Here is a 24,536-nt window from a genome sequence, read left to right as displayed (position 1 = left end):
CAACACATCTTGATGATCCCCAAGACTTTTGGAACAACATTCTGTGGACCGATGAGACAAAAGTGGAACTCTTTGGAAGGTGTGTGTCCAAGTATATCTGGCGTAGAAGGAACACTGCATTTCATAAAAAGAACATTATACCAACAGTAAAATATGGTGGTGGTAGTGTGATGGTCTGGGGCTGTTTTGCTGCTTCAGGACCTGGAAGACTTGCCGTGATAAAAGGAACTATGAATTCTGCTGTCTACCAAGAGATCCTGAAGGAGAATGTCCGACCATCTGTTCGTGTACTCAAGCTGAAACGAACTTGGGTTCTGCAGCAGGACAATGATCCTAAACACACCAGCAAGTCCACCACCGAATGGCTGAAGAAAAACAAAATGAAGACTTTGGAGTGGCCTAGCCAAAGTCCTCACCTGAATCCTATTGAGATGTTGTGGTATGACCTTAAAAAGGCCGTTCATGCTCGAAAACCCTCTAATGTAACTGAATTAGGACAATTCTGCAAAGATGAGTGGGCCAAAATTCCTCCAGGACGCTGTAAAAGCCTCATTGCACGTTATCGCAAACGCTTGGTTGCAGTTGTTGCTGCTAAGGGTGGTCCAAGCAGTTATTAGGTTTAGGGGGCAATCACTTTTTCACACAGGGCCATGATGGTTTGGATTTTTTTTCACCTTTAATAATAAACACCTTCATTTACAAATTGCATTTTGTGTTTACTTGTGTTGTCCTTGACTATTGTTTAAATTGGTTTGATGTTCCGAAACACTTAAGTGTGACAAACATGCAAAGGAACAGGAAATGAGGAAGGGGGCAAACACTTTTTCACACCACTGTAGGTAGAATGAAGATATTTCCAGAACTGTGCTGTGACAAGACAAGCTCTCTGCTAATCTATTTATGGCAACCTCCCACAACACAAAATTCAGGTTGCTTTTAGCCCCTGTCTCTGAGAACTTGTCAGACGTTTACATGCTGATAACATAGAAAAGAAACAGCAAAGACACATGGGACTCAGGGCTTGGGAGAGAGATAATAAAACACTACAGATATATGTGCCCTGGTCAAATTTCATAAACTGGGTTTACATCCACTTTAATGTGCACAATTCATTATCCTGAAATAACGACCCATACAATATCATACAACTATATCACAAAGATTTCAGTCCGATAAGAGCGGTAAGTCCGTGCAGTTCAAAAAAGTGCTAACATTCATAATAACGGTAATGTAAATGTCGTTCCGTAAATTAACCAAAATGTATCTCTGAGATCTAAAAATTGGTGCCTTAAACTTCACACACCGTGTGCCACCTCTGTGATCATAGAACTCTCCCCTCCAGTTTGATGATATGTGGCCTGTATATAGTAACCCTCCCAGATTAAGATGGTAATCACCTCCTCCTCTATGCCTTTAGGGGGCTCTCCGTTCAAGCTCCCTGAGGGTTCCAGTGATAGGGGGAATGCGGCACCCTTTTATTTTATTCGTGCTGCAATAATGCCTTGCCCATATATGATCGAGAACAGTGTGTGTAATTCTGCCTCTGAAGCTACAGCCAGCATTCAGACAATCGTCGATCTGATCTGTTTGTCACAGGCCGACCTAACCAGGATCCTTTCCCAATAACTATCATTAGCATCCCAGAAGAAAGACGATACCTTTGTCCCCTGAAACGCATTGGCTTTATCTTATCATCTGTACTCTTAATAAAACGTTTTAATATTTACATCTACCAGGGGCTCCTTTACACCCACTTTTCTCGATCACATACAGAAGTGACGATCAGGCCACACCCCACGGTAGCTGTCCAGACCCCCCAACAGGGCCCACCACCCTCCCAAAAAGCCACAAATCTTTAGAAGGAAATCCTTCTTACCTGCCTTCTTGACCTCCTATCTACAAATAGTGACCGATCAAGTTCAGTGCAATCTCTACCCTCAAAGAACAAGTTACCCCTATGTGGGTAAAATACCAGAAAGCCTCCTATGGTACAGTATATTGTTAATATAAAAATGTATTAAAAGCAAAAATGCAAATGCTGTTGGAGGGGACAGAATGTGAGCCTCTTGCCTTGCGATTATGGGCCCTGGCATTTGGGGGAAAGGTGCTGTTTGTGAGCTGTATGCCTGGGGACCCCTGAGGTGTTGTTACTTGGATTCAGATCCATGTCCCTCCCAAGGCACACAGGCTCTGGATATGTATTTGCCATATTAGCAATAGACTGAATCACACTGTTGGGACACAAACTGTTAGATGCTAATGTCATCAACTCCAGCCACCTGTCTGTTGTGTAAATGAGTCTAGTCTGGCTTGAAAGAGTATTCCACACATTTTTGATTGTGCTAATTAACGCTGTGTTTATGTTTATGGTAATGGGTATTGAATAGTCAGTCAGTGAGATAGGAGACAAAGTCTTACCCTGAAAAGTCTTATCTCGCAGACAACTAGTCTGGGTCAATGATTAGATAATTAGCTCATGCTAATTAGGTTAGGTTTTAGTCTTTTACTGTATTATAAATACTTGTCGTTTTGGTTCTAATAAATCGGTCCATGTTGAGCAGCTAAGCAAGTGTCATCTTGTTTTGTGCTTGTGAGCGGTTGGAATATCTGATATCTATATTCAGACTTAGGAAGCGGTATACTGACGGAAGCACTCAATTGGAGTGTGGGATCGCTTCTGTCACAATCTTTAACCACTTTCAGACCGGACCAATTTGCTGGTCAAAGACCAGACCACTTTTTGCGATTCGGCACTGCGTCGCTTTAACTGACAATTGCGCGGTCGTGCGACGTGGCTCCCAAACAAAATTAACGTCCTTTTTTCCCACAAATAGAGCTTTCTTTTGGTGGTATTTGATCACCCCTGCGGTTTTTATTTTTTGCGCTATAAACAAAAATAGAGCGACAATTTTGAAAAAAAACGCATTATTTTTTACTTTTTGTTATAATAAATATCCCCCAAAAATATATAAAAAAACATTTTTTTCCCTCAGTTTAGGCCGATACGTATTCTTCTATATATTTTTGGTAAAAAAAATCGCAATAAGCGATTATTGATTGGTTTGCGCAAAAGTTATAGCGTTTACAAAATAGGGATAGTTTTATAGCATTTTTATTAATAATTTTTTATTATTTTTTTTTTTACTAGTAATGGCGGCGATCAGCGATTTTTATTGCGACTGCGACATTGTGGGGGACCCATCAGACATTTTTGACACATTTTTGGGACCATTGTCATTTATACAGTAATCACTGCTATATAAATGCAGTGATTCCTGTGTAAATGACACTGGCAGTGAAAGGGTTAACCAGTGGGTGGCAGTGTAGGGGTTAAATGTTCCTAGGGGAGTGTTACTAACTGTGGGGGGGTTGGGCTTTCATTTAGTGTACACTGATCTCTGCTCCAATCACATGGAGCAGAGATCAGCGTCACTAGTTGCTAGGCAGAATAGACAAATGTTGTTTACACAGCATTTGCTCTATTCGGCCGCTCCGTGAGACGATCGCGGGGATGCCCGCGGCGATCGAGTCCGCGGGTCCCGTGACCGGACTCACGGGGGTCCCGACCAGCGCGGGAGCGCGCTGCCGGCGGCGCGCTCCCGATGGCAGGGCGGCATCGAATATTGGACGTACCTGTACGCCAATATGCCTGCCCGTGCCATTCTGTCGACGTACATCGTCGTGCGCTGGTCGGGAAGTGGTTAAATGCGCTTCAATACAAAACAAAACCTTACTTCTGCATGTCACTTCCGGTCCGCGTCTGCCACTGTCCATGCCCAGAGCAAAGAGGTGGCACACAGTTGTGTCACGTTTTAGGCACCAATTTTGAGATATCAAGTGTTGGTAATTTACAGAACATTTACATCACTGGTATTGCAATTGTTAGCACTTTTATTAACTGCACGGACTTACCACTCTAAGCCCCTGTACACACATGAATAGAAGGAAAAAGGAACTTATTGTATGAAATTAGAAAAATACATTATCGCAAACAAAGCAAATTGAAAAAACTGTTATAAAATATGGAATCGCTGAACTAAACATAAATAAATTCAGTAGTTCAACTTTGTTCAAAACAAATGTTAAATTCAAACAAGTTGACAACGTAACCTGTAATTATTAGCAACATTTCTTAACAATTTATACCAATCCTCAGGGACCTACATTACTACTCTCTCCTCGGTTCCATCCCACGCCATCCAACCCCTTCCCTTCCTCTCCTTTCCCTTACTTTGCCTATTTTCAAAATAACAGCAAATATGACCCTGTATTTGTTAAGCTGCTTTGTATTGTAACATCTATATGTCATGCTGTTTTCTATACCTTTTGTTTTGCTACCCTGGGGTATTATCTATTATCTACACATTTTAATTCTTCTCCACGCTATTACTCAATGCTTAAAAAAAAGAAAAAGTAGTTGGAGTTAGACTATAATGTACCAGAAATTAACAAAGGCAGTCATGTTGAAGTCCAGCATGGGTGGCAACCATAGCACTCTCCGTAGATACAGTGGAGGAGAGGTCATAGCCAACCCAGGATAGGAAATACACTAGATTACAAAAAGTATTGGGAGGCCTACCTTTACGGACTAAGACTGGGATGCCATTAAAGTTCATGTCTGTGTAAAGTTCAATATGGAGTTGGTCTACCATTTGCAGCTATAACAGCTTTAACTCTTCTGGGATAGCCATCCACAAGGTTTTAGGAGTGTGTCTATGTGAATGTTTGACCATTCTTCCAGAAGTGAATTGTGAGGATGAGAAGGCCTGGCTCACAGCCTCCACTCTAATTCATCCCAAAGGTGTTCTATCAGGTTGATGTCAGGACTCTGTGCAGGCCAGTCAAGTTCCTCCACCCCAAACACACTCATCCATGTCTTTATGGAAGATCCATGGAAGGTGCTTTCAAGGGGATTATGGTGTGGGGTTGCCTTTTATGGGTTGAGCTTGGCCCTTTAGTTCCAGTTAAGGGAACTCTAAAGGTGTCAGCATACCAAGACATTTTGGACAATTTCATGCTCCCAACGTGAAGGGAACAATGTGGGGATGACCCCTTCCTGTTCCAACATGACTGCGCACCAATGCACAAAGCAAAGGTCCATAAAGGCATGGATGAGCGAGTTTGGAGTGGAGGAACTTGGCTGGCCTGCACAGAGTGAATTAGAGCAGAGGCTGCGAGCCAGGTCTTCTCGTCCACTTCAGTGCCTGACCTGACAAATGCGCTTCTGGAAGAATGGTCAAACATTCCCATAGGCACCCTCCTAAACCTTGTGGACAGTCTTCCCAGAAGAGTTGAAGCTGTTATAGCAGCAAAGGGTGGGTCAACTCAATACTGAACCGTACAGAATAAGACTGGAATGTCATTAAAGGTCATGTGCGTGTAAGGCAGGTGTCTAAAAACTTTGGGTAATATAGTGTATGTTATCTACAGGATTACCAGGTAAAAAATAAAGGACCTGAAAACAAAAAGAAAACTAATGCAGCCACTACATCCAAGGAGTGGTAAGCTACAATATATTACATGTTTTTTGGTTTAGAAACTCTTTAGACCCCTTTCACACTGGGGAGGATTTATGGCATTTTTGCGCTAAAAATAGCAGCTGTAAAGCACCTGAAATGCAACTCTCAGTACTCCCCAGTGTGAAAGTCAAGTGCTTTTACACTGGGGCGGTGCACTTGCTGGATAGGAAAAAAAGTCCTGCAAGCAGCATCTTTGGGGGCGGTGTGGGAGCAGTGTATTCACCGTCCCTGCCCATTGAAATTAATGAGCGCTGCCTTAAAAGCGTTTTGAAAGCTACTGTGGGGTTAAAAGTGCCCCACTAGCGGTAAAGCGCTGCTACCGCCCCCACTGTCCCAGTGAAAAGGTTCTTATTGTGCAAAAATACTACATTCTATTGTAAAAAGAAAATCAACATAAAAAAAAACACTTTAATCTAAATTGGATTTGAAATGCATTTTAAGTGGTAAACAGAAAGCATTTTACTGCAGGCAAAAGTATGACTGGCTCCAAAATTGGTTTCAGTTCAAAAAAAATTATAAAAGAAAACTGTTAAAATTTTGTTAATGAATTACTGAACGGTAAACATGATTTCAGATACACAAGTTGACCAGTAACAGTTCATAGTCCATACCGGTTATTTGTATCTACAGTTTGGCTTCACATCTCAGTTCCGTCAACACCTCTGTGGTCTACTTATATTGACTTGGAAATTGAGCATGAATTCAGAACTGAAGTTAAGCCAAGATTTCAGATCCTAGTTGAGGACACTTCCTGTAAGCATTCCATTGACCTCGTAAATCCATCATAGTGGCACAAAAGGTGACATCATCCCAAATTATGATGATGGAGAGTTGAGGGACACTAACTGGAAATGCAGCACAATTTGTTTGTGTCTTCCTGTCAAGGTGGCCAAGATCAGTTTAGTCTTAGGTCGGAATACACGGTCTCCTGAGGGCGCGCTAGGTCGGCTCTATTGGCATACAGCACATCAGGAGGGGGCTGAAAGAAAAGACAGAGACAGCTTTCAATATACAGTTGATCTAAAGACCTATCATTATATATATGTATAGATCATCTATACAGTAGTTTTAATGAGCTTACATTTTTAATTATTATCAAAATATTTAACTTACACACACATACCGTATAAATATGCAAAAGAATTGTTTGTGAAAACGGATGAATCTCTTTTAGCTCTTTTAACAGGAAAATTTTACCACCAAAAAAAAGGAAGAAAGACCCAAATTGCACTTTTTTTTTCAAATAATTGTAATAAGTGTTAAAATTGAAGTATGATTTCACAATTATCAAACTATAAAATTAAGTATGCAAAATCTGAGGGGATGAATGAATCTAATGCCCCATACATACAGTCCGATTTTCCTACGGAAAATGTGAGCCTTTTGTCAGAAATTCCGACCGTGTGTAGGCTCCATTGGACAGTTTCCATCGAAATTTCCGTTGCACAAAATTTGAGATCTGGTTCTCAAATTTTCCGACAACAAAATCCATTTGCGTAAATTCCGATCACGTGTACACAATTCCGACGCACAAAGTGCCACGCATGCTCAGAATAAATTACGAGACGAAGCGATTGGTCTGGTAAAACTAGCGTTCGTTAAGGAGATAGCACATACGTCACGCTGCAATTTTTTAAATAGTTAAATGCAGCGCATTCGCTTCTTATTTAGAATGCTAGAAGAATGAAGTTGTTTTGCTGCTCATATTCACACAGAGTTCTCACAAATTGATTTCTTTATTATTTCTCGTGATCTCATGAATAATATTAATTACAACACCATTATAATCTTGCAATAATGTGAGTTTCAGGCCTCAGATAAATATTAGTTTAAAAAAAAAAACATACATACAAGTACCATCATCCTGATCAATAGTTTTTAAAGACAAGAGGTTATAGGACCACATGGAAAGTTGCTGAGGCTGTACCTAGTGTATCAAAACCTACAAGATTTATTAGAGGGTTTATGGACTTGGTGCTTTAACAAAGGTCAATCAAAAATAAAAATAAAAAGTTATATAAAAATAATTTTTAGTGACAATCAAAAATTATACAGAGCATATAAACAATAACAATATTAAAAGCATTCACCGCAACCAAACAATAACTATCGGGTTTCCCCGTAAGGTTTATGTTGAGAGGTGGCTTGACAAAATTCCTCTACCGGCTTCTTCTTCTAAATTTTTCTTTATTTTTGATTGACCTTTGTTAAGTACCGAGATAGTCCATAAACCCTCTATAAATCTTGTCGGTTTGGATACACTAGGTACAGCCTCAGCAACTGTCCATGTGGTCCTATAACCTCTCGTCTTTAAAAACCATTATTATGTCTTGGTGTCATTGGTCAATTTGACATTGTATTTAGGAAATGTACCTGCCTACTCACAAACGAACTGTCCTTTTTTGACGTAAAACACATAAGCAAGTATTTCTGAAAAATAAATAGCCATTTATTCTGGGTCATAACAAAATAAAGAGGAAGGCAACGCTGGAAAAACTGCTGAAATTTGCACAACATAAGATGAACTCAAATGTCAGGCGAAACTCTCCTAATCTTGACCCAATATAGGCCTCAATCTATAAGCAGTATAGGCCACTGATGCACCAAGTTGAAATTGTACCTTCGTTATAACAATCGTCACTTCCGTTACGCCATCCTCAGCTCACGGATCATACATACGACGCACGTGTGTTCCACTTTATATACACTGCACATGCGTGAAACTCTGGCCACCCCTGACATTCTTTCTAGTCTATTCCCCGCCCCTTGTCTTTCAGTGCAGTGGTAGAGCACATGGCGGCGAGACAACAGCAGCATGCAGAGGAGAGCAGGAAAGACGAAAGGCTGGAGCCATAAGGCCTCTATTATGGCCTTTATAGAGAATTGGTGGAGACGGTGGACATCTTCAAGAGGGTCGACTATGATGGGAAGTATGGACCGTACCCAAACCCAAATGTGAGAAAGGCCAAGATTATGCCTAAAGTTGTGAAGAGTCTGCACAGGAATTTTGGGGTACGACGATCCAAGGATCAATTGAGGAAACGATGGTCAGACCTCAAATTGAGGGAGCATGATCAGTACAGAAAGATCAGGTAACTGCTTCTAAAAATGAAGTATTTGTCCTGTGTTCCTATTATTACTTGCATGCTGTTCCATGTTCTTTTCTTTACTGTTGTACAGTTTAAAATGGCAACTTTCATGTTCATGGGCACAGTTATCGGTCGTAGAAAACATAGTTTATTCGCAAACTTATAAGATGTTTTTGGCAGATACAGGTTAACCACAATTGCCTATTTGCATTTCATTCTAGTTACAGACCTATCTAGACAACAATCTTATTTTAATACAAACATGATTCAGTGTAAGGAGAGGACACTCAGCAGCTGTTTACACATCTGGACGCAGGAGCACTAGTGTGGGACACCAGAATCCAACTTTTTAAGGTGTCCCACACCAGTGGACACTAGGGGTCTCTACAAAAAAGGTAAGTATTCCAGCTGTAGAAAGGAAATGTTCTTCAGCTTAGAATTCTGCCAAAACAGACAATTGTACGACACTTCCAAGCAATGTTTTATATTCCTATTTCTGCCCTCCTATATCTGTGTGCCAAGTATACCTATTTTTTTATTCACATAGGGGAGAAAAGATTTGGGACATCTGAGGACACCAGGGACCCCCCACCTCCTAAAGAAGGGGAAATCACAAAACCACAAGCAGAGGATGAGGAGGGAGAGGTTTATGAAGTGGGCGAAATTGTCACCACAGCAGGTGAGTGTCTGAAACCACAGCTTCAGGTAAGAGATCTATGCCTGCGTATTTCCAATACATGTTGTGTTTTTTTCTTAGGTGATGTGGATGTTGTGGAAGAAGAATCTAATTTCACCAGTGAAAGTGCCCAGATCATCATCGGGGAGAGAATGGGGCACAATCGTGATTTAGAAAATATAAAGGAAAACATCAATGATGTTCAACAATTGAAGAACATCATTGATGTTTTAGGCAGAATGTAAAACACACAAAAATTGTACCATTTTATCATGTATTTTTGCTTTGAAAAAAAATTTATAAAGTATTTTAAAAGCCAAATTTTGAATATGCACACGGTGTGTCAACATGTGTTCTCTGCCATCACGGGATATCAAGGTACACATTTTGTAGGTGCATCCTCTTCCTCGCAACTCAATTAGGTGAGAGGAAGGAGTTGCAATATACCTACTATGCCTAAAAAATGTGGAGGCATGGGATTTCCAGATCCAGTCTGCCATTACCGAGCAGTACATCTATCTAGAGTCCTAGACTGGTGTAACCACACAGGGACAAAGAGTTGGATACCTAGTGAACAATCCATCACCACTGTCCCTCTTAAGGCCCTTCCATGGTTACCATGTGTAGCACGGTCTGTTGAGGATTTGATTTACCTGCTCATCTGCATCGCCATGACCCTGTGAACCTTCCAACCCACCTGATACTCTGGGTTTATACATCTTTAACAAACACCCTTAAATGACCTTTGGACAGGGTATAATCACAATCCTCATTAAATTGGTAGGTACAATGCCCAGCGGGTGTGGAGATGCGACTCAGTGTACATCTTGCAGCATGTATGCATTCCTTGATTATCTGACCAAGGGTGAATACTGTTGTGCAAAATGTAAGCACATTGTTTCCCTGGAAGCCCAGGTTCTGAATCTAGGGAAGCAACTGTCAGCACTGAGAAGACCCTTCATACTAAAGGATAGATGGGAACGTACCAGGCAGGTGTCGGCAGGAGTCAGCACAGAGGCGAGTGGAGACAAAGAGGTGCAGGCACCAGAAAAAAGTAGATGGGTGACAGTCAGGAAAGGTAGAGGGGGAAGTGCCAGGGAAGCTGATCCTGGGCTGGAGCATCCCAATAAGTACGCTCCATTGAATGACATTGGTGAAACCAGTCAGGGACCAGCACTGCTGAATCAGAGGGACAAAATCAGTCGGATTTTGTGGTCGGAATGTCTGACCATATGTACAAGGCATTAGAAGGACAGAGAGGGCAATTTGTGACAAAGACCCGAAGCGCCAAACTGTATGCTGTCTACCAGGCACTCGGGTTTGGCACATTACAGATCTGATGGACAGATTACTGGGAGGGGCTGGGGAAGACCTGGCTGTCATGGGGCACATTGGCACCATGTAATAAATAGTAACAGCAATGTCTGAGGTGCAGGCCTGATAGTCTTCACCGGCAGTTGGAGCTCAACTGATTAAGCCAGTCAGTCTGTTAATGCATCACTGTGTCTTATTGGATATAAACAGGCTAATGGTACTCCTTGAAATGGTTGTAGGTAAAGGTGTCCATATACAGTGTTCAAATATAATTGCAGTAGTGTTCCCAAGGAAAAGGTGTCTGTACACAGTGTTTCAATAAAGTAACCAGGGAAAGAACGCAGACGATGGGCAGTTTCTCTCTCACCAACGACTGAACTGAACTAGATGCCTTGCAGACAGCGACCCGACAAGAGACATTGTCAATGGAACTGCCAGCGATAACCCACATATGAGGAGTGTGGATGAGCCTGATGTCGAGCTGCTGAGTTGCTGCCCTGTAGATGTCCGACGAACAGCAAGCAGAGTTGGACCTTCATAGGCTGGGCTGGAATCACTTGATTGGTTGGTAAGCCGCAACCTCTCTCTCGGCCGTCACAGAGATGTGTGCATTCTGCAAGGCTCAGGGAAAAGACAGCGCGGGGCGGATCTATGGTCTCCTTTATAGACTTTCCAGAAGGCTCCTCAGTTGGCAGCAAGGATCCCTAGGATGTGTAGTCCCGATGTATGATTAGACAATGGAATTGCTGGAAGAAAAGACAACTAATCCCACAATCCATTGGGTTGGGCTCACCAATGTGATGACAGTCACTGGCGCCCAGCATTAAAGAGATATAACTACAGATAGGGAATGATGAGGAAACATACTGTATTACAATTATAGTCCACCATCACTACACATGTAATAAATCCAAAACAGGGAAAATGAACATCCTATTAACATTACCTGTCAAGAGGCGCAATCAACTAAACCTAGGGTGATCAGATCCTCCATGTTGTGAACAACGATTGGGAACGCAAATTTTGTACCAGGATTAACTGACCTTAAATTTAATTGATTCATAGAAATTAATAAAATCAGAATGCAACACTTTAGGGACTCGGGAAGATGGAAATCCATAGCAAATATCCAGTCAATGCTATCACCCCCTCTTCTGTATGGTGGGCAATTAAACTACAACATTAATTTTTATCTTTATCATTTTAACCAATGGCAGTGGTGGAGCCTACTGCCTTTGAGCAACTATGCGCGTCAGGTCAAATCATCAGACGAGGCCTTTCAAGGGCATATGCAAAATTGATAGCGCCTCCAGAATTTTATATTCTCTCTTATATTGTCGCATCATAAAGAGAATTGAGCATAACAATCTCTGATGAGACTTGATTTTTAATTTTATACATAAATCTATATCATCCAGAATGCAAGAATCAGGATATAAATTATATAGATCGCCAGAGAAATTACATTGTATGTATTCAAATGCAGACCCCACCCGCTGGCGCTGCGGAGAAATTAGGAGGGGCGCTTTTCCCCTTACTGGCAAAATGTATACTATTTAAACAAAGAGCTTACTGGTCTACCCCTTGACCAGAATCCAGCAGCTTGCTCAATTCACCTCAGGCCCCTTTCCAAAAATAAATATCAACAATCAGTGGTAAGGCATTTGCTAAACGCGGCCAGGGCTTGAAAATCTCCACCCCCCCCCCCCCCCCATCGCCGTATATCAATGGATTAGAACAGTAAATAAAATTATAAGAATGGAGGAACTTATGGCATCGTTTAGCAGGCCGGAAGCTCATTTCCTCAAAAAATTTATACATTTTACTCTATCAACAAGATGTCAGTTGCTTGTTGATGGTGGACCTGGGTCTGTCTAGACAGCAACACTGCAGATGAAGGTTTGACAGGGAGGGGGGGAAGGCAGTGGTGGGGGTGGAGGTGGGGTGAGGGGAAAAATGTGGTAAATCAATGGGGCTCTGCAGTGCATACCCGCAAATGTTATAAATTCAATGTGATACTTTTTTTAAAGAAAGTTTTGAGCAGAACATGCCCATATGCCACATTTGTTGCCTTCATTTTCTCCACTCTCTTCCATTCCTGGGCTTTAAATATTATAGGTTTTCTGGGCTTAATGATGCTTAATAATATGGAAAGATTGAAATCGTAGCCTAATAGGACATGGGGGAGGAAAGAGAAGGGAGGTGAACTTCTGTACCTCTGGTTCTGAATAAGAAGAGAAAGGATAATAGAAGAACTAAGCAGATAAGAATGTGCTACCTTTAGAAGTGGGGGCTGGTGTGGGTGCACTGTGGGATCTTACATGGTCTCTGAGAGTGGTCAGTTAATGCTCCTCAACGGAAGCGGCACTCCAAAGGCACGCAACCCCCCCCCCCCCCCCCCCACTGCACCACACGCATTAGAAATTACATATAGGAACTTTATTTTGAGCGGCTAGGCCGCCCAGCCACATTATACATATGGTGGGTAGTCCGCAAGTGGTTAATAACTAAGGACAAAAAAATCTGGTCACTTCATATATTTGTACAGTACTGGTCACAGTATATATTTATATATACACACATACATATACAAATTCTTACCCCAACCCAACCATCACAACCTTCAGTAGACAAGAACTATCTTCCCAGATGGTGAGGTGACAACTCCAAAGGTGATGATGAGTTTAGGGAATTACTCGATTACCCCATCAACACGGTCAGTGTTGATGAGGGAAACCCTCCCACAGTGCTATTGTGTCCTGCTGGCGGAGAGCCTTCCACACTTGCAGATTACAATGATCACTGCTGCACAAATATAATAAAACATGTTCAATGGTATATTTAACAGAATGCAAGGAAGAAAATAGAAGTTGTTAGGATTTACATACAACACACTTTAGCAAACTTTCCTGTACCAAATGTCTTATCTGTTTCTCCCTTATCTCTCTTGCTTTTTTTTATCTATTCTTGTATCTCTCTGGTATCTTATCTTTCTCCATACAAGACTGAGTTTTCTTTACTCTAATGTTCATTTTAAAAGAGTCAGAAAATGACAGCAAAAGACAAATTACCAAAAAATAACTATGCATATTTTTGCTGGTTAAAAAGTATGCATTTATTATTGTTTTAAACAGGAGCCTGCAAAGTATTGCACCCGTGATCAGCAGATTGCAGGTGCAATGTCAGGCTCCTGCAGACACTGACTGCAGCTTTCATTCCATACCTCAGTACGGACCGTCAGTTTGCAAGCTGGAAGAAGTGTGACTGGACTAAGAGTGTGCTCACGGCCCATTCAAACTACAATCTGTCTATGGCTATGGAGGATGGGACTTGTAGTTTTCTCATTCACAAATTTCTGTGAATGAATGAATGAGGTGGCTGTACTGGCAATTTTAAAATGTGACAGCAGTTGCTGGGTAGAGGAACCCTCCCCCACTGAAACTAACAAAATAAACAGAGCAAGATTACACATGGCATTCAAAGAAATGCTCCCTGCCAAAGGAGGGTAGTGCTGAGATATAAATCACATTCATGATCAACAACCAAACTTTTCTAATTTGTGATATAATGTACTAGACATGCAGTTTAGTAAAAGTTAAATTATAAAGGATGAGCAAGCAAGAAAGTAACCGGTCAAAAATAAAAAATAAATTGGCGTCCCCCTTATCCAAGCAAGCAGCCTGCCAGGCCAGGAAAGGAGGGGAACAAGCGAGCGCCCCCTCCTCCTGCCTGAACCATGCCAGGCCACTTGCCCTCAACATGGGGAGGGTGCGTTGGGGTCCCCCACAAAGCACCTTGCCCCCATGTTGATGGGGACAAGGACCTCTTCCCGAAAACCCTGGCCATTGGTTGTTGGGATCTGTGGGTAGGGGGTTATCAGAATCTGGAAGCCCCCTTTAACAAGCGGGCCCCCAGATCCCGCCCTCCCCCTCTATGGGAATGGGTATCGGGTACATTGTACCCCTACTTATTCACCAAAAAAAGTGACAAAAAGTAAAAACCACCGTTTTTGAAAATTCCTTAATTTAAAAAAGTGTCCCGCGATGTACATCTGTCTTCAATCACGCCCCTGACGGAGCCAAAAAGTAAAAAAAAAAAAATATTGCATCGCCTTCAGCCCCCTTCTGATGTCATGTAATGGCAGATGGGGTGGGGTCATCTAGTTACGTCAGCGGGAGGCCCCACCCTTGCTTATATAACAGCGGTCAAAGCCAAAAGACAGCAGTCGCCGGGAGGCCTCCCATCGATGGATGTACATTGCTGGAAAGTTACAAGTTAAAATCATTTTTTTGCTAGAAAACTACTTTGAACCCCTAAACTATAATATATATATATATATATATATATATATATATATATATATATATATATATATATATATATATATTTCTAACACCCTAGAGAATAAAATGGCGGTCGATGCAATACTTTCTGTGACACCGTATTTGCGCAGCGGTCTTACAAGAGCATTTGTTTTGGGAAAAAAAAATACAAATTTTTTAAATTAAAAAAATAAGACAAAAAAGTTAGCCCAATTTCTTAAATTGATACCCCACATGTCACGCTTCAAAATTTTGCCCACTCGTGGAATAGCGACTAACTTTTAACCCTTAAAATTCTCCATATGCAATGTTTAAAAAAATTCTACAGGTTGCATTTTTGAGTTACAGAGGAGATCTAGGGCTAGAAATATTGCTCCTGCTCTAACGATTGCGGTGATACCATAGGTGTTTGAACACCATTTTCATATGCAGGAGCTACTTACATATGCCCTTGTCCCCATCAACTTTGGCCTTTAGTCACACTTTAATTAATTTAAGATTTTTTTTTCAGTGATTAACATTTATATTTTTTTAGTGATTGTCAATCTCAAAATGAGGGTGTTACCTGCTGTCTTCTTGGCATGTTTTTGCTGAAAACGACATCAGCATACTGTAGCTCAGGTTCCTGAAATGAGAAATGAACAATAAAAAATGAAGACAATTCAACCGTAATAAAAAACAAACAAATGTACATTTTTTTTTCTTTTTACATTGTGATCCTGCCAGTGATACAGTTCTTGTGCAAATGTGGCAACTCTAACCCACTCTACCCTCTCTACAGAAGAGCAGAGTTGTAATCCAAGAACAGGAAACATGTTAGGAATACAGAACCTCTCCCTGTTTCCCATGGGGGTGGGGATTCTGTAATCTCTACAAGTGAGATGGCAGCAATGCTACCTTACAATAAATACAACATTAAGACCCCTTTCACACTGAAGGCACTTTTCAGGCATTTTAGAGCTAAAAATAGCGCCTATAAAGCGCCTCCCAAGCCTTTGTGCGCCTGCAGGACGGGAAAAAAAAGTCCTGCAAACAGCGTCTTTGGGTAGGTGTGAGAGCAGTGTATACACCACTCCACCACCGCCCCTGTCATTGAAATCAATGAGCAACAGGGCCACTATTTGGGTGCTTTTAACCCCTTGTTAACCCCTTCTTTGTGGTTAAAAGTGCCCCGCTCCCGTCCACACAGCGCCGGTAAAGTGCCGCTAAAACTAGCGGCACCTTACCACTGACACGGCCCATGCTCCAGTGTGAATGGGGTCTTAAGCACAAGCATAGAAGATAGGACATTATCAGCTTGTAGGCAGATGTAGTCTATATTCTCCATTGCAGGTGGCGCTCATCCACAGCAGCAATGCAGATGGGAGAGGATGTTGAAAGAAGCTATGTCTCGCTCTTATTTCCTTTGTCACTCAGGTAGTTATCCGATTGAATGCACATACCCCATGTGGTTGCCATTTTGGGTCCGGCAGAATCTATTTAGGACTCTGACCCCTGAGTTTGGCTTTATGTGAGTGTACAGGTTAGGGACAGGTTTCCTGTCTAGTAGGGACAGTGGCAGCAAAAGAGAAAGGTTCTGGAGGAGTAGCGAGAGAGCAGGGACTATGTCTACCTCTTCAGGAAGCTTCATATTTGGGTTAGACTGGCTATGCCGCATTTTGCTCTCAAAGTCTTCTGACTACTGTCAATTTGCTGCATGCTTAAAGTGGCTCTGGATGATGAGCTTCTGTTAATTATTGTTCAATAAAATGTTCTTTGCAAATTGGGACTCTAGAGAGTGCAAAATCTGGTGCAGCTCTACATAGCAGCCAATCAGCTTCTGACTTCAGCTTGTTCAATTGAACTTTGACAATGAAGCCTAAAAACTGATTGGTTTCTGTGTAGAGCTGCACCACTTGTTGCACTCTCCAGTTTTAGTAAATCAACTTCTGTCTTTTTACTGCATGCCACACCACACTGCACCCACCCAACAAGCTCACAAGCTTTCTGGTAGGGTCAACAGGCCATTTTTTTACTTATCAAACAAATCTACCAAAACACATTTGCTAATGAATAATAAATATGCCAAAAATGCAGTAGAAGAAATTCATTGTTAGGATTTACATGGCACAAATGTTGCACTCACCACTCACACAGGTTTACGTGATTTTTATATTTATATATGTGTATATGTGTTTTTTTTGCCTAATCTTTCACCACTCTTATGCCCTGTACACACGATAGGATTTTCCGATGGATGTTCGCTCAAACCTGTCTTGCATACACACGGACACAAAGTTGGTCAGAAATTCCGAACGTCAAGAACTCAGCCGATAAAAATGAAGTTCAATAGCTAGTACTGCTCTTCTGCTTGATTCCGAGCATGCGCAGCACTTTGTGCGTCGGAATTGTGTACACATGATCGGAATTTCCGACAACGGATTTTGTTGCCGGAAAATTTGAGAACCAGATCTCAAATTTTGTGTGACGGAAATTCCTATGGAAAATGTGTGATGGAGCCTACACGGTCGGAATTTCCGACAACAAGGTCCTATCACACATTTTCCATTGAAAAATCCTATCATGTGTACAGGGCATTATGCTTTATTGTTTTTTACTCATTTTTGGTGCGGCATCACAACATTGTTTGCATTTTATAATTGACGCCGTTTCTCATTTTATATTTTCACTGGGATTTACATGCGCTTCTTTAACGGTTTCCCACCCGGCCAATGTAGATAAAATGGCCAGGTGGGAGCTTCCCCATTCTGAGTGGACTTATCCATACGTTGCTTAGAATGGGAGGTCGCACAGCAGCACAATTCTGTGATGGGGAGGGCCAGTCACAGCACCCATGTTCTGTACTGTGATGTCCATCTCATAATGGCTGCGTCCAGTTACAGCCATCAAACAGAGCTCAGTGCTATGGAGCGGGGGATGCTGCACCCTTTGACAAAATGTTGGCATTTTATTGTCTTCGTGTGCATTGAAGTGCATTTATGCAGTAGGTGTGTAATGTGTGACATAAAAATTTGCAAAACCCACCATTTTATTCTCTATGGCCATATATAATGTTTAGGGGTTCTAAGCAATTTTCTAGCAAAAATATAAATTTTATTCGTAAACAAAAAGTGTCAGAAGAATGCCCTGTACACACGGTCGGGACTTTGATGGAAAATGTGCGATCGGTCTGTGTTGTCGGAAATTCCGATCGTGTGTGGGCTCCATCTGACTTTTTCTGTTGGAATTTCCAACACACAAAGTTTGAGATCCTGTTCTAAAATTTTCCGACAACAAAATCCAATCGTTTAAATTCCGATTGTGTGTTGACAATTCCGATACACAAAGTGTCACGCCTGCTCAGAATAAAAAATGAGACGAAAGCTATTGCCTACTGGCCTCTTTATAGTCCTGTTGTACGTGTTTTACGTCACCTCGTTCTGAACAATGGGATTTTCCGACAACATTGTGCAACTGTGTGTATGCAAGACAAGTTTGGGACAAAATCTGTTGGAAAAAATCTGATGGATTTTGTCGTCGGAATGTCCGACCGTGTACAGGCCAGAAGGCCTGATCTTAAAGTGGATAATGGCTGACAGTACTCCTCTGTATGCGGCTAGGCTGTGAAAAAGTCTCATAGAAAAAACTGTTTTAATAGACTGTGTTCTCTTGACTATACATTTGTCACTACAGAGGGGAGTGGATCAATATCTAACGATAGTAACCTATTAACACTACACCCATCCAGAGACAATGTACCAAATGCCTAAAAAAAAAAATAATAATAATAAATAAATAAATATATATCTCAATAAAAGCAGGTTCTTCTGAATCAGATGCAAATATATGAAAAAAAACCAGGGTATTTTCCTTGTTCACATTAAAACCAAGGCTTCTTCCATGTTCACATTAAGTTGCCTTGTCTTTCACCCCACCTCCTACTCCTGCCCTAGGACAAGTCCGTGGCGGGCACTGAACTGTCAGCACACTTCATGGATGAGCTGAGCAGGTCTGCAGATGTGTTCTATTATTCCATCCAGTTATAGTCAAACACTGATGCTGCTCTAATACAGCCACGGAATTACTGTCAAGCTGTTGCTATGCTCTGGACACTAGTCACACTACTCATCTACCTACAAACGAGCACGTGTAGAAGCTAGCAAATGAAATTCACATGGTTTCGGGTAAGAGAAGGGAATCTACTTCTTAATTTTTCTTGCCTCTCTAAAGTTGACTTATTCAACAGTGTTGCTGCCGAGTACTGATATTTTTGTCTTCACATTTCTGCTATGATCAGGGGATTCCCCCTACCCCTAGTATTCAGGACTGCTCTTGAAGTTTACTGATTTTCATCTGTCTCCTCCATGTTCACTGTATCAAGGCAGGTTTGAATCAACTGATTCACAAATTGATGCTGCTTCCAATAACTGAAGATTTACTTTTTAGCGTGCTCATTTTTTAGTAGCTAACTATTTTTAATTTTTTTTCTTCAGGTCTACTTGTTAGCTAGCTATTAGTAGGAAAACGGTTGAATGAATGAGGGATGCGGTTTGTGGTGATCACCTGTCTAATGAGAATGTTTATCATAATTGTAGATTTTGTGGTGGAGGTATTTTGGTATTTATTCATATTTATTGTGGGTGGAATTGATTTTCAGTAAAGAATTATATGTAATCTTTCCATTACCTGGGTGTACCTCTGAAGAATCCTTTTAGACCCTTTGAGTTTTCTTTCCAGCCTCTCTTCCCCCCTCCCTGTTTTTTTCATTCATGTGAAAAAGTCTCACACAAAAAGACTCACACAAAAAGACTCACACAAAAAGACTCACACAAAAAGAAAGACTCACACAAAAAGAAAGACTCACACAAAAAGAAAGACTCACACAAAAAGAAAGACTCACACGTGCCAGCAGAATGTGTTATGTGTTATGAGGTGTAGTTGCAAGTATGCCTAAGCCGTGTGTGAGAAATATGGCATTTTTGAGAAATTGTGAAAATTTTATTTAATTTCTTAATTTTCCAAAGAATTGTGGGAATAAATTACAACTTCAAAAACTTGCCTCTTACTAAATACTTTGGATGGTCTACTTTCCAAAAAGGGGTCATTTTGGGGGGTACTGTCTTGGCTTGTTAGGGTCTCAAGAAATGAGATAGGCCATCAGTATATCAGGTGTGATCAATTTTCAATGATTGTGAAAGTTATAGTCTATAAGCTGTGTGCCAAAGTCCAAATAATATACACTAATTTAGACTATTTTTTACCAAAAATGTAGCATTATAAATTTTGGTCCAGATTTATGAAGAAAAAATACTTTTTTTGCTAAATTTTATAACACAAACGAAGAAAATGCATTTTTTCAAAATGTTCGGCTACCCGACACATGTGCCACTCAGAGAAAATACAAAGGCGACATGGTGACATCAGAAAATGCTTTGTTTTGCCATTTAGAAATGGAAATAGTTTGCTCAGGTCAGCTTGGCTCGAACAGGTGATATGTTTTATTCTACCTAAAGCGGGGTTCCACCCTAAAGTGGAACCTCCGCTGATCGGATCCCTCCCCCCCTCCGGTGTCACAATTGGCACCTTTCAGGGGGGAGGGGGGTGGAGATACCTGTCAAAGACAGGTATTTTCACCCACTTCCGGGCATAGACTCCCGTGGGAGTCTACGCCATTTCCTGTCCTGCCGTGCTGTCTGCTGGGACACACACGGGTCCCAGTGACAGCGCGGAGAATTCCTATTGCGCTGCGCTACTCGCGCATGCGCAGTAGGGAACCGGGAAGTGAAGCCGATTCGCTTCACTTCCTGATTCCCTCACCTAGAATGGTGGCGGCAGCCGAGGGCCGAGCGATCGATCGGCCTCGGCATCGCTGGAACCCGGGACAGGTGAGTGTCCATTTATTAAAAGTCAGCAGCTGTAGTATTTATAGCTGCTGGCTTTTAATATTTTTTTTTTTGGTGGAATCCCTCTTTAAAGCCATGATAGTTGCAAATGTTTAATTAATTGTGTTGTCTGCTAAATGTGCACTTTTGCATGTGTGCGAAAAATGAAAAAATAAAAATGGTTTTGGCAGTGAAAGCATTAAAATTTAAGGCGGAAGTTGAAATAAGATTTTATCATGAATTCGCAAAGGAGGTTCTCCTTTTTGACAGGCTTATTCTCTTTAGACAAATTAAAATAAGTAACAACTAAAATGTATCTGTTTATTGTACATTTAAACCAAGATGCATATTTCAGATTTTCCTTAATTTAAATTGTCCTTGAAGTTTGTTTTCTTTAGAAAGCAGTCATACTTGATTAGAAAAGCCAGTTCCATGCCCCGGCCAGGCTGTCTCCTGCCAGTACTATACCCCTATCTGCCTGACCTTTGCCAGTACCATACCCCTGCCAGCCTGTCCCCTAACAGTGCCAAACCCCTGCTAGCCTATCCCCTGCCAGTCTAACCCCAGTCAGTACCATACACCTGTCAGCCTGTCCCCTACCAGTAACATACCCACCACCTTGTCCCCTACCAGTGCCAAACCCCTGCTAGCCTATCCCCCGCCAACCTAACCCTTGTCAGTACCATACCCCTGTCAGCCTGTCCCCTACCAGTAACATACCTGCCCCATTGTCCCCTGCCAGTACCACACCCCTGCCAGCTTGTCCCCTAACAGTCAAACCCGCTGCTAGCCTAACCCCTGCCAGTACCATACACCTGCCAGCCTGTCCCCTGCCAGCCTAACCCCTGCCAGTACCATATCCTTGCTCTCAGTGTATAAGCAGTGGCTCATCTGCAGTGTAGGGGTGCCACCTGATACCTTTCAACCCAAACACATATGCACAGGTGCTGAGGCGAATTTATTGCAGATTAGGCACCAAGCTTAATTACCACCTTAATCAGCCACAGAACCTGTGTAATTAATATGTGTTTGGTTTTAAAGGGATGAGGTGTCAACATTACTGCAGAGGTCCAACACATCCCCTTCTCAGTCAGACCTATAGCTCTTCAACCAGCAATGTTCATCTGCCCTGTAATTGGAGAGCTGTAGCTTTGACTCAAAGGGGGGATTGTCAGAGCTCTGACTAGAGATCACAGATTCCATACAGAGAGTAAGGGTCCTTCATTGAAGCATGCTGGCAGGGGACAGCCTTTTCTACTCAGGCTCTGGCTGCCTTTTGTTTTGAGGCAATGATTTTTAGCTGATTTGAACTCAAAGTTGAGTTGGGCTTTAAGATCAGTAAAATATTATAGTAAAACATTTTTTGATATGTTCTAACTTTTTGCATTAACTAAACAAATTGATAAAATGATCTAAAAATGAACACTCAAAACAGGAATTAATGGGCAGAACCCTCTTTCATGCTTGTGAAACATTACCCCAGAACTTCCTCATATTTTTCCTCTTTTTGCAGAACATTTCCTAGACACATACAAATGATAGCACACCAGGTCATCTGTTTCTATGTACTGCTTAAATAGAAGATTATGATTCATTATAAAAACAAGATTTTAACTTACCGAAGCTGCTGCTGGGGGGTTGGTCTGACCTAAATAGAGATAGAGGCCATTATTAATATGAAACAATTTATACCCATAAGTAACTGAACAGGTTTTTAGTTGTAAGGCAGAAGTGATTATGCATCCAAATTTCTAGCTGCAAGTCCTGTCTGCACTAACAAAGAGCCTAATTCAGTACATGGATATCTTATTTTAGCTATATTAAAGCAACACTCTGGAAAATAATCCAGTCCAGACATAAAATGATTGATTATATACATTCCAATTCAACGGACACAAGGACAAAATAAATTAATTATTAACTAAGTGGTATTATGTTCCATCAAAATAGCATAAAATCAATCCTGATGTTTTGTCTCTGTGCTAGAGGGAATGTGGGGATGTGGTAACCCATGCTCATATATGGTGGCAATGCCCTTTGATCCAGCCATATTGGGAGGAAGTATTATACTTAATTAAGAAGATCAGTAGGGCTGAAATTGGGCAAGACCCTTGGCAATGTCTGTTCCATACAATGGGTGACTCAAGGAAAAACTATAGAGCAGCAATTACTCCATTCTTGTTAAATGCAGGAAAGGCATTAATCCCGAAGCAATGGAAATCAAAGAAAATACAGACAATAAAGAAATGGTTTAGGGAAGTGGATAAAACTAGGCTAATGGAAGAACTAATATATTTTCAAAATGATTCTGAATTATGATTCTACAGGACCAGGTTGGAATTCAAACAATACTTGATTTACTTTAGTTACATGGGTAGTGAGAGCATTATTTAGAGGCCTTCCCTCTGTTCCCTCCTCCTCTCCCCCCCCCCCTTTTTTTTGGAGGGGTTGGTCCTAGGTTGGAATCTAGGGGGGGAGCTATAAGTAGTTATCCTACCATGATCCACCTTCTTAAAATTAAATAAATTAAATCTATTGCAATTTTTGATACATGCAGTAATTCACGGTTTAGTAAGGGAGATGGGAAATAGAAAATTTGGTAGGGGTATTCGATAATTTTGGAGGGAATAAGGGAAAATGGGGGTAGAAGGTTGTGACCCCCCCTTAATCAAAAGGGAAGGGAAAAAGGGGAAAGGATAGAGATTCAATATACCCAATGCTAAAAAAATTCTCTTTAATACTCTTAAAATTTTTAAAAATAAAATACATTTATATAACATTTTCGCCACATGCAACAATTCACGGTTTAAAAAGGGAGAATGGGAATAGAACATTTGGTAGGGGTATTCGACAACCTGGGAGGGAATAAGGGGAAATGGGGGTGGAGGGTTGTGACCCCCCCCCCCCCCTTAAAATAAAAGGGAAGGATAAGAAAGGGAAAAGGGGGGAAAGATAAAGTTTCACTATGCAATAATATTGCTTTTTTTTTTTTTCCTTTTTCTCACGTTTTGTAATAGGGAGTTGGGATTTTGTATGGGGGGTGTGGGGGAGATGTGCAACTGGGGGAAGCGGAGTGAGCCAATGGAATATGGGCTTTTTCTTCTTTACTTTTTCTAAGAACTTTGAAAGCTTTGAGAAGAATATATTCTAGGAGTGATTCATTCTTGTTTTTTTGAATGACTTGTTATATATGTTTTGGAATGATTTGTAAGGTTTAATATTTGTATAATAATTTAATAAAAAATAATTGGAAACAAAAGAATCCTGTCCAAATACATTCTTTAGAAATACATCTAAAATTCATGTGTTATTCTGTTCAATTAGTCATGTGATTTAAACATGTCTTAATTCTTTTCTTTTTTTTTTTTTTTAAGAAAAGGAAAAAGGCATGCCAGACCAAAACCAAATAAAAGAGCCTAAGAGAATTTTAATTATAAAAAAAAACAAAAAAAAAACAAATGTGTTTTGGGTACAATACCACTCTCCCCTTCATCAGGGCTACAAGAACACACATAAAATATATTAGTCCCTGCCCTCAGGGAGCTTACAATCTAAGGTCTCTAACTCCCATTTACACATGCATGTACTAGGGCCAATTTAGACAGGAGTCAATTTACCTACCAGCATGTCTTGGGAGTGTGGGAGAAAACTGGAATACCAAGAGGTATTGAAGCAGGCTGCCCCCTCTTGAAGAGGATATCGGGGTTATGGTAGCTAGCTGCTACCATAATAACGGTATTCCTCTTCAAAGTAGC

The 24,536-nt window shown here is 41.2% G+C and overlaps 1 protein-coding gene across 1 annotated transcript in view; it reads right to left on the bottom strand.

Moving 5' to 3' along the window:
* Nucleotides 1-1,059: 1,059 nt before the first annotated feature.
* LOC143934018 (cell adhesion molecule CEACAM1-like) overlaps nucleotides 1,060-24,536 on the bottom strand; it is a 155,549-nt gene continuing 132,072 nt past the window's right edge. Inside the window, exons 7-9 of the mRNA XM_077457252.1 lie at nucleotides 22,401-22,429; nucleotides 15,486-15,545; nucleotides 1,060-6,498 (exon numbers count right to left, since the gene is read on the bottom strand). Of these exons, the coding sequence (XP_077313378.1) occupies nucleotides 6,415-6,498; nucleotides 15,486-15,545; nucleotides 22,401-22,429 (173 nt within the window). The 3' untranslated portion in view covers nucleotides 1,060-6,414. The remainder of the gene's footprint in view (nucleotides 6,499-15,485; nucleotides 15,546-22,400; nucleotides 22,430-24,536) is intronic.

The sequence above is a fragment of the Lithobates pipiens genome, unplaced genomic scaffold (assembly GCF_037356315.1).
Source record: "Lithobates pipiens isolate NorthernLeopardFrog02 unplaced genomic scaffold, aLitPip1_a1.2 Scaffold_27, whole genome shotgun sequence".
Lineage (NCBI taxonomy): Eukaryota > Metazoa > Chordata > Amphibia > Anura > Ranidae > Lithobates > Lithobates pipiens.
The sequence above is the reverse complement of the archived record's forward strand: the minus strand, read 5'-3'. Positions and strand labels throughout refer to the sequence as shown.